This window comes from Cricetulus griseus, chromosome 6 (genome assembly GCF_003668045.3).
Source record: "Cricetulus griseus strain 17A/GY chromosome 6, alternate assembly CriGri-PICRH-1.0, whole genome shotgun sequence".
Classification (NCBI taxonomy): domain Eukaryota; kingdom Metazoa; phylum Chordata; class Mammalia; order Rodentia; family Cricetidae; genus Cricetulus; species Cricetulus griseus.
In genome coordinates, this window is record NC_048599.1 from 1901422 (window position 1) to 1912389 (window position 10968).

General features: G+C 51.5%; 1 protein-coding gene across 4 annotated transcripts; it reads right to left on the reverse strand.

Moving 5' to 3' along the window:
• Positions 1-323: 323 nt before the first annotated feature.
• On the reverse strand, positions 324-10592 carry Lsm14b (LSM family member 14B). 4 transcript variants are annotated; one of them, XM_027419867.2, is made up of 10 exons: positions 10362-10592; positions 8833-8996; positions 7681-7816; positions 6604-6720; positions 4427-4594; positions 4138-4215; positions 3781-3942; positions 3371-3521; positions 2179-2285; positions 324-1852 (listed from the first exon to the last, which is right to left on the reverse strand). In XM_027419867.2, the coding sequence occupies exons 1-10, from the start codon at positions 10486-10488 to the stop codon at positions 1845-1847; spliced, it is 1218 nt and encodes a 405-aa protein (XP_027275668.1). In that variant the 5' UTR covers positions 10489-10592; the 3' UTR covers positions 324-1844. The 4 variants fall into 4 exon arrangements, with proteins under 4 accessions (XP_027275668.1, XP_027275667.1, XP_027275669.1 ...); XM_027419866.2 differs by having other exon boundaries at positions 2101-2285; positions 10362-10589; XM_027419868.2 differs by lacking the exon at positions 4138-4215 and having other exon boundaries at positions 2101-2285; positions 10362-10591.
• Between the last annotated feature and the right edge of the window lie 376 nt (positions 10593-10968).

Below are 10968 nucleotides of genomic sequence, written 5' to 3' on the forward strand. Positions count from 1 at the left end.
CCCCAAACAATTTAGTGCTCAGCTTACATTTTGCTGTTTGTCAAGTTTTCTACATAATCCAGGCCATCACTGTGGGTATATTAGTTTGGTGGGGTTTTTTTTTTTTGGCCAGAGATGCACTTCCTCTTGGCTTCCTAGCCAGTTTATCATTCTACCATCTGCTTCAGCTTACAGCTTACCCTTGCCCTGCCCCCCTCCCTCACAATCAGTTTAGGACACGCTTGGGTCAAATTTATGCCTAGCATAACATCTACAAGCTGTAATTTGGCAGAGAAAAACCAATCTAACTGGTTTAGGATGCAAAGCTGCTTATATCTAGTGCATAAGTTTTTATTGCATAAGTCTTTATTAGTCAAGGGCAGGAATACATCATTGATAATCCCAAGGCTGCCTGCCTCCTGCAGGCTGCTCCTCTAACCTGACACAAACCAAGAGTGCCATCCAATCCATTGACCATGTATCTGCTCTGGAGGACTGCCTTCAATACTTGGGGAACAGTTACGGCAAAGCAAAGTGCTTTGTAGCTATAGCAGTTTTCATTCATACTAGACTAGGGTGTTCACCCTAGCAAGATAGCCCAGTGAGAACGAGCAAGCCTACTTCATCTATGGTCATCAGGTCACTTTCTGGCATATCATATGGTACCTTGTAAGTACCTCCACACCCTTAACTAGCGGAGGTATGCTGTAGGTCTGACTAGAACCTGCTTCTGAGTAGGCCTTGGACGTGACACAGGTGATGGAGGCAGCATTTGAAGGTTTGAATGTTTATTTAGTTTGCATTACCCCAACAGTAGCCCCAGTGCTGTGTTCTATTCTCAGCTATGAAGTCCTACAAAAATAAACCCAAGCTTTTGCAATGCGACTTCATCAACACAGAACTAAAGCTTTGTAGCTATTTGAAGGGGTTTTGGTTATCAAGGTGCTTGTTTTCAACAAAATGCCCTGTCAGTCAGAGGATGCATGCTCATACAGAAAAATCTGACCCATTTACTCATGCAACAAAGTTTATGTTCCCACCCTCCCTCCATCACCTTTAAAATAAACACACAACAACTATTTACAAACGAGGAAATAAGGCCAGTGACCTTAGAAAGAAGGGGGAAAAAAAAAAAAAACTGGCTCATTTCAAAGTAGATGAGAACACTTAAGTGCAGCCAGAGTCTAACAATGACTGACCTGGGCTAGAGGCGACAAGGACAGGAAGGTTGGTCACACCATATTGGCTTGTCTTGGACTTCGACACTAAGCCTCAGTACCTGTGGAAGCCAGGCTCTACATGACACTCAGGGGGCCCTTCCTACTGTACTCCTCCTCTGTCAGCCTCGAACCCTGAACATCACTTGTTCATTACACAACATGATCCATGGAACACCACCCCCTCCCTGCCCTTGACCCTCCCACCCCTATCCTATGACTGGTTCACCCTGTGCTGGCCCTGCCTGGATCCTGAGACTTCCCACTGTTAGCAGATGGGGTACCAGGCCAGCAGCACCAGGGGCCAGATGGGTTGCAGAGACACATTTGGACACCACACGTGCCAAATAAAATTTGGTTCCGTTTTAAGAGTCAAAGCTGTCGTTTAAAAAAAAAAAAAAAAAATTACAAAGTGAGGACTGAGCCTTTGCCTATAGAAACCTTTTTGCAAAATACCAAAACCTTACAATTCGGCTGTGTGCAACCAAGAAGAAAATGTAGGTCAAGATACCTTCAGGAGATCACCTACAAATACTTCCCCCAAAACAAGTGGTTCTAATCAGACCACATCCAAGTTTAGGTTGAGTCCAAAGCCAAGTAGTATGAGGGTGTCCAGACTTGGTAAACAAGATCCTTGTGTCCTTATCTTCAGAACCCTGTGAGAGGACAGGAAGTCAGTGTCCAACAGGTATCTGTCACACAGCTATCTATTCCCTCACCACCCTGGGGACCGGAAGGCAGTAAAGGTAGGGAACTGGCCCTCCACATCCTACATGGAATTGCATAGGACGCTCCAGCCCTTGTTTCTGTGAACAGACAGGCTTGCTCCCCACTTCTAAGTATGGTCTAGGGATGTTCACCCCACCACCTCCTTCCCCAAGGATCCAGAACGGTTCCCACTCACGTGTACTGCACCCTTACACCCGGCCAGTCCCAGCTCGGTGGGAAGTGGGGTTGCGCCGTGTTGTCCCATTGCCTCTACCTCCTCGGAATCCACCACGTGAACTGCGGCCACGAAGGAACCTCCCAGACACCCCAAAGGTCTCAGTGTTCAGCTTTCTCTCTTCAGCCCATGTCGTCCGCCTAGAACTAAACCAAAAGATGAGGTATGTTAAGATCTGACTATAAGCTGGGCGGTGGGGTTGCACACCTTTTATCCCAACACTTGGGAAGCAGAGGCAGGTCTACAGAGCAAGCTCCAGGACAGCAAGGGCTACCCAGGGAAACCGTCTTTTGAAAAACAACAACAAAATCTGACTGTAGTGGGCAACAACTACAGTTTCTGAAATAGGCTTTGTCCCTTGAACAGCAGAAACGGAAGGATGAGCAGGGGAACACTCAACCTAATGCTGCAGAGATCAGGCCTATTTTGGCTCAAGATCCCTCTATCACCAAGAGTAAACAAGTGACACAAGTGGGTGACAAAGAAGCCCTTAAGAGCTCACACAAAAGCATTTAGATCCCAGCCCTTCCTGCTGCCACGTTTGGTCCCCATCCTCCAGCTGAACCATCTAGCTTCCATACCAGCCCATCTTCAGTCACTGTCACCAAGAGGCAGTACAGGTCAACCAGCCGCTCCTGACTGTCTGATTATTTGCTTAGAATATAGTCTACACTATCCCTCGCCCATTCAGATGCATAGCCATGTGCAGGTTGCTGAGACCTGGCCACACCCTCCTACAAGATACAGCCGGGCTTAAGTTCTTCTTTTAGCTTGTGTCACTCTTGCTTCGATTGCTCCCCTAGTATGTGTGCATGGCCCAGGCTACCCAGCTCACTTCCTGTTCTTCAATGGCCTGAGTTGCACACTATGCCTGCTCTGAAGCTTACCATACAGTCTAGGGGTGCTCATCTACAGTGCTGACACACATCACAATCTCTGACTTCCAGGACTTGAGAGGACAGGCAGGCACATCAGGCAGGAAAGAGCAGCACTAATGGGGATGCAAGAACTCAACCTCAGCAAGTCCTCATCAGGTTAGGGGACAGACAGAGGGTTCTGGCACTACATCCTAGATGGCATGGACAGACCCAGTTGGTACTCTTGTAGTTGTCATGTAGAAATATGTAGAAAACAAGCTCAAAGCTTGGACTTAATGTTAGTATACTTTAAGTCACATGCTTCTTAGACTTACAAAACAGCTACCCTTTCCGCAGTGTGCTTAGGCCCTTACCTTGTTTTGAGTTCAGAAGAAATGTTGTCAAAGAAGGACTTGGACTTGTCATAGTAACAGTTGGGCCCCAGAAGATCTTCCTCAGCAGGAGTCTCTTCACTCTGGGTCATCACTGCTGGGTCCTTCTCTTCCCCTTTCTCAGCCTTGTCATCTACAAAGACAAACACTACCCAGTCAGTCTCCTGTTAGGGGTCCACTCTGCAGCTGTCCTCAGGCCCAGAGAGATCCTTTCCTCTCATGGCAAGTCACAAGCTTCACACACCCATCCCAGCCCTCCTCATCTATTCCTCAGAGTGCACTCCAATTCCCACACTGGTCAGGACCTCAACTCACTCCAGAGTGATGCCAGTCATTCTGTCCCAACATGCTCTAGGGATTCTCTTGGGGGATAACTTTCAAATGAATCAGACCTTTAAAATTCAATTTCTTCTTAAATTCTTTATCAAGCTCTTCTCGGTTGAACTGGGCATTTGCACTCTCAAAATCAAAGTCACCTTCAAACTTGATTGTGTTTTCCTTAACATTAGTTGGACGGTTTTGCCCTCTGGAACGATTTCTTGTTCGCCGATTGCCTATGTAGACAATAAACAGCATGGGCTGAATTCACCAACTTATTTCCAGCTTGAATTCAAAAGCAACTCACAGACACACTGATGACAAATGGCACGGTTCACTGAAGCACCACCTTAGCCCCAAGTTCCCAGCACAGGAAGCAAAGCACAGCCTGCTGCTCATGGCTACAGAACTCCAGTGGCCCTGGGTGTTACCTGACCGCCTCCGTGGAGGTCTTCTGTTCTCGTCATTCACCTGCCCTTGGGTGTGCACAGGTGTCGGCTGGACTACATCTAAGGTGCAAAGGGAAAAGTGAGGCCAAGCTCCGCAGAAGCCAGAACCCAGCCACCAAAAGCAGAGCGCCACTACCACATGCTACCTGCCCACAGGCCTGCTTGCAAAAGTGTGTGGTCTGGGATGAGGGCAATGCTTTAAAATCCATGTCCCAGTGAGTATGACATTGGAGACACAGAGAAACTGCAGGGGAAATCAGTGTTCAAGTACCGCTGGCAGTCTTGCTGCTTGGCTGAGCCTGGCGACCATTGAGCTGTGTCCCCGAGGTAACCTTGCTGGGTAACAGTTTCTTAGCATTCAAGTTATCAGCAGAACTAGTCTGGACAGCTTGCTCCACCATGGGGCTCTTGCTGACTGGGGTAGATGGAAAACCAGCTCCTGAGTTAAAGAGGGAAGAAAAGTTTAGAAATCACTAAAAGGAGAAACCGTACTACCTCCAGCCATTTCTCCTGGCTGGCACCTTGGGGGTAGGGCAGGAGTGACACACTGTCTAGAAAAAGTCTGAACTCAGGATTTACTCTGCCAGACTGGCCCATTCCCTTTGAAGCTGGTCCAGGTGACAAAAGAAATGAAGTCCCAGGGAGGCACCAAAGCCAGTTTTCTGGGAGCACCAATCCTTGAGCTCCAAGTTAAGACACTACATTGAGAGGAAAGTCACTGTGCTACCAACACCAACAGGTACTTCCTCAAGTTTACCGATGAGTTTTCTAGAGAAGTTCTGACCAAGCCTGAAGGTGTCAATGGCCCTGAAATGAATTCAGAATTCAAGAAATGCCACTCTGGTCTATGCTGGAGAACCACCACCCCAGCCTGGGATCTTCTACAAAGTACAGTAGTCAGACTCTGAAATTAAATTCTACAACAGCTTTATGAGAAACAGATGTGACCAGGCTGGACTGCAATGAAAGTTAACAACCCACAGCTTCTCAAAGAGTTAAAAGCTCTTCATAAGCAAGGATGGGCTACCAGGCACCCAGTGTGAGGGACTATACCTACAGCATCACACGAAACACCAAAAACAGAGTTACCAGTGGCAGTCCCAACATGAATCCTCTGAAACTGGCAAAATGTAAAAGGCTACCATACAGTCTGCTGCCCCCTTGACCTGTCCCAGGTCCTATAACTCATGGGGAACAGTAGGCCCTTAAGGGACTGTGTGGAACTGGAGAGAGAGGTAAAACAGTGAGCCCTGGCCATAGTCAAACAAAATGAAAACACAGCTGTGGAGAAACTCTCATCGCAGATGAGACCCACTCCCAGGGCGTATCCATAAGGTCCTCTCTGACAGAACTAGGCTGGACCACTTTCTCAGGCCCATCTCACTCAGCAAGAATGACCTCAAGAGACAGATCAGTCACACCAAAGTGGCTTGTATGTGCGGTTTAAAAAAATATTTATCTGTATGCATGTAGGTGTTTGGTCTGCATGTCTGTCTGTACACCACATGCATGCCTAGTATCCTCAGAGGCCAGAAGAGGGGGTCAGATCCCCTAGGACTGGAGATGGGTGTGAACCACCATGTGGGTGCTGGGCATCTAACCCAGGTTACCTGGAAGAGCAGCCAGTGCTCTTCACCATGGAGCCATCTCTCCAGCCCCTTGTGTGCTTCTTAAAAAGCAATTTACCCTATGGGTAGATTCATGTGAGCAATCCTAAGGACAACCAAAGTATCCTCAGTCATGGCTCTTAATTAGAAAGGGTAATGTATGCCACAATTCAGATATAACGAGGCCCTATAGGACAGAACCACCCACACCAACAGACTGACGCTCTAGGCCGGACCCCGGGAGGCCTCCTGCACTGAGATGGGTAATGATGAAGGCTTGAGCTGGCTACAGGCATGATGCCACATGAAAAACAGACATGCAGAAACAGCAGTACAAGAGCATCAGGAAGGTCAAGAAACCCTGAAGGTGCTGCTGTATCAGCAGAGATAGGTGAGCAGATAGCAACTAGCTGGCTGGCTCTCACAATGGCATTGTTCATGCAGCCAAACACCTAGGGGCTGCCACGCACGCTCCCACTTCAAATGCCCTTAAGAGAACTACACATTTCATCCGAGTTGTTTGGGGAGGTTCCACAGCAGAAACCCAGAACATGTTTAGGACTCTGAAAACCCCAGAGAAACAGCTTTATATCTTCCCATGCAATGGCCATGGACAGGTAAACCATAAACCCAAGCAGAACGAATGAAGCGCTCGGCTGACTTCTTAACCCTTTAAAACTGGCATTAACACATGAGGCCACATGCTGAACCCAACAGAAGCAGTGTCCTGATCCCTGGGCCTAGCAGAAGATCTGTTCCAGCTCCTGCCATCCTGGCTCTTTACCCCCTGCTCTCATCGTCTACATGACAGCATGCAGTTAGTTCTCCAGACTGCTGTTACCCTTGGAAGTGAGCTGAGGTGGCTCTGAGGACATGTCAAGTTCTGAAACAGGCTGTGGAGATGGAGAGGAACTAGGGCTGGAAGCAGCGGCTGAGGCTGGAGGGCTTACCAACTTCTCTAAACAAGAGAGAGAGAGAAGAGCAAAGAGAAAGCACACAAATAAGTCAGGACATACTCGTCTTATGCCTAGCAAGCTTGGAAAGAGCCAAGCCACCTCTCAAATGATGTACTTTAGAGCCAGGCTGCATAGTCACCTGCCACATCACAACAGCAATCACAAGTGGCCCACAGCATTGGTCTGGAGCTTAATTAACATTCCCTGCTTCAGCTGCCTTATGCTGGAGTCTGAGCAAGGATGTACGGACAAGATTCAAACTATGTTCTTCGGAGTGGGGGTTAGCACGCATGTGTACATATGCACATTCATGTAGAGGCCACAGGTCAACCTTGGGTGTTGCTTCCTTGGGTGTCATGGACACTTTGTTTTTTAAGACAGGGTCTCTCAGTTGCCCTGGAACTCACTGATGAGGCTTAACTTTCAAGCTAGCCAACCTCAGGGGTCTGCCTATCTCTGCCTCCCCAGCCCTGAGACAAGTGCCCAATTCTCTATGTTCTGAGTGCAGCTTCAAGGTCCAAGTCAAACACAGGGCTGGTATCACTCCCAACATGGAGACACTCTTACTCTAGGACTGGTGCACGCCCCAGCAGAAACCACGCTTGAGCTGGGCTCGTGCACTAGGTTAATATAAGCTGCAATGAGATAAAGGGTATATTAGAGGCCCACAGATAGATCTCATCTGTAAGAAACTACAGCTGTACCAGAACTTCTGATTTTCAAGAGCATTTTCATTTATGCCATCTGGGGCAAAATCAACACTGCTGCCTCTTAGTCTCAGAAACCAGTTATTAAACATTCCCAAGCTGAAGCTAGCTACAATGGGCGACTTATTAGGAGCAGTGAGATACAACAGTTCAGGAGCTGTGTGACGTGAACAACTGTCCCACCCTTGAGGTGTATGACTCCACTCTATGGTGATGACAGGCAAAGGTAGTCGGGCACACAGAATGGTCACTCACCTAGACCTAAGGAAGCAGCATACTGCTGGCTGAGCAGGGAGCTGGCTGCCAGCTGGCCATACGGTGGCATCCCTCTGAAGGGGCTGTAAGGCACATGCGGCTGGAAGGGCGAGGCGGAGGCAGAGCCCAGGGAGGACTGAACAATGAGACACACAGGTAAGAGCACTGCAACATCCTTCAAGTTACCCTTCAAGTAAGTCTCCACATACAGCACTTTCTTAGATGGGGGAGGATGCCAGGTCTGTCAGCCTGAACTCCTGACAGGGTAGGTAGTTCTGGACATGAACTTCTTCAAAAACTTAAAATCCTCTCACAGCTCCCCTCTGCCAACACCAGTCGGGCCTTTTCATGTGACGAAATGCCACCCTTAGTTGAAGAAAGGCTCCCTTGAAGAGAAGTGGGGCATATGTGTCCATCCCCTTCTCTCCTCCCTTTCCCTACCCAAGTATGCAGGATCATACCTGCTCAGTTGAAGACTGGCCTGTTCCCACTTTGACTTCCTTTTGGACCTTGAATACCTATCCACCAAGCTTTTCAGAAATCTACTTGGGCTGTTCCAAGTGCCATGGAAGTCATCCCTGCCTGCTCCTCCCTTTCTAAGTATAGCTTCATCTCAGAACCCAGAGCAGTCTGAACTGGAGAAGCCAAGAAAGGCACAAATTTACAGAAGGTAATAATCTAGATGCCCCTTCTCCTAATAATCCTGGGGTATAACCTACCAGGCAGTAAGGCTTAGTGTCCTACAACAATGGAATATAACAGCACAAGACTATTGAGACAGCAAACCAGCCCTCTCATCCCGAAAACATCTCAAGTCACTCACACTACTGCCACCCTGGGCTTGACTGCTCTGTCATCCCAGAACCAGGCAAGACCACCACCACCACCAGCAGCAGCAACACATCTTATGCAGCAAGCTACAGTCTCTTCCTACTGGCCTTGCCATACAGAACATACTACACAGTACAGTACAGTACATATGCTGTGTGAGTTAACACCTTCTTTCTCTAGGAACAGAAACTGTCTAGATGAAAACCAGGTCTGTGTTCATTAGAGGGCAACTCAAGTTGAACGCTCTGGACAAACCAGATGACAGACACCAAGTTCCATGTGGAAACCAAGCTCTCCTATTAACCACACCCACACACTTACCTGAACAATAGCAGGATCCTGAGGGAGTGTGTGCTGAGCTTTTGGAGGTTCACACACAGTAATATCTTTGATATCACTTCCCCGGAAAATGATGTACTCATAAATTTCCTCTCTTGGGGGAGCAGGCCTATCTGTGGGACGGTCTTCAGTACCAAAGGACCTCACTTGGGGGTTGAAAAAAAAGAAGGGTTAAATTGTAGTCCTGTGCCAAGTCCATCTGTTCAAGATTCTGACCCTGCAGCACCCTGACACAGCACCCTATTTACAACCAACAGCTACTCAATCTCCCAATCTTCAGCTGACAGTAGCTATAAGGCACCATGTGGCAACTCAAGAATGCAAGGGGCAGTGGTTCGGGAAGACGACACACGAGAAATGTCAGAATCGCAAGCCTCACAGCCCCCTTGCACATCTGCACAAGCACACCAATGTGCAGAGCTCTCTGCAGACAAGGATGGCTTTGCAGAGCCTCCCTCCTCACATCTGACTGCAGACCCAACCACCATGCCTGAACCCTCATCACAGGCTGCAGCTGTGGAGGTTTCTCCTAGGTAAGCACGAAGAAACTCAGTCCTTGCACACAAATCAGGCCTTGACTGTTGTAGAAACAAAGGGAAGGAGTCCCGGAACTCGGATCCCCAACACTAGCTTCCGTGTCCATGCGGAAATCCTGGACCCAAGGGACCCTCCACAGGATCGAGGAAGGCTAGCACACACCTCTCTTTGGCAGGACTCCGGGGCTTATCTGAGTCTGGCGACAGGATTTAAGCAGCAGGATTTAAGTGGACAGGGGGCCTACTCTGGGCCTATTTCTCCAACTGGGAATCTCATGTCAAAAGCAACGCAGCACGGAGAGTTCAAGTGCATAAAAAAAAACAAAACCTCAACACTGAGCTCTCTCTCAACTGCAGCACCGCAGTCTGGGTCCCGGAGCCAGCCTTCAAAGGAAGGTACTGCTAAGGTTTGGAAGAAAGGCCCAGGACTGCAGCACGCTGGCTTCAGACTCCCCCCTGGGATCTGCACACCCTCGAGCGTCTAACACACACCCGGGGCGGGCCGCCGCGCTCGCGCTCCTGAGGAGCTGCGAGAAAACGAGCGGAGAATGGAGACAAAGAGGCTCCGGGGCCTCACGCTCGCCGGGACTAGCGCGCACCGACGCTGGACTCCTCTCAGGGCAAACCAACCCCTCAGAGGAGTCGACAGGGTCGGAAGAGTTCGGGGCGCGGGCAGCCGCGGCTCGATCCACGCGCGGGCTCGGCCGGAGGCGGCTGCCCGCGGACGCGGTGGGCCGTAGGCGCCGAAGGGCTCCAGGAGAGCGCGGGGGACCCGCGGCGACGCCTGGCAGGTGGGGAGGTCCGCGGCTTGCGAGCCGAGCCGCCCCGCCCCGCCCCGCCCCCGACACCTGCGGGACCGCGGCCCGCTCCTCCCCGAGCCCCCGCCGGAGCCGGGAACACCATTGTGCGGGCAGGCGCGGGGCGGCGGGGCTGTTGGGGGCGGCGGTTGGGCGCGCGGCGGCGGCGGGCCGCTACCTTTGGCGAGCGCCACGGTGGAGTTGTCGGTGTCGATGGTGTAGAGGATGCCCTCGTAGCGGATCTGCGCCTTAGAGATGAGGCTGATCTTGCTGCCCAGATACGGGGTGCCGGACGAGCCGCTCATGGCGGCGGCCGCCGGGGCGCCGGGCGCGGGGGACCAGCGCCGAGCCCCGCCCGCTCCGCCGCCGCGCGGTCGCCGGGCGCCCACTCCTGCGCAGCTCCGCGCCGCCGCCGCGCGCCGCCGCCGCCGCCGAGGCGACTCCTGCCGCGCCTAGGGGCCTGCGGGCCGCGAGCGAGCCGGAGACGGAGCGGAGCGCGGCGCGCAGCCTGAGTCTGAGGGGAGCGGGGAGGAGCGCCGCCGCAGCCACATCCGGGGCCTCCCGCCACCAGCGCCGCCCCCGCACGCTCGTCGTCGCCCATTGGCTCGCCGCGCCCGGCTCCCTTTAAATATGCACGCGCCGCCGGCGGTGGGCGGGCCTGCGCCTGCGCAGCTTGGGGCGGCCGGCGGCGGCCCAGACTCTGGGGTTCCGCACAGCGGGTTCCCAGCGGGCTCCGCGCACAGCTTGGGGCGTGAGACTGAGCGGGCGGGGCTCGGCGGGGCGGG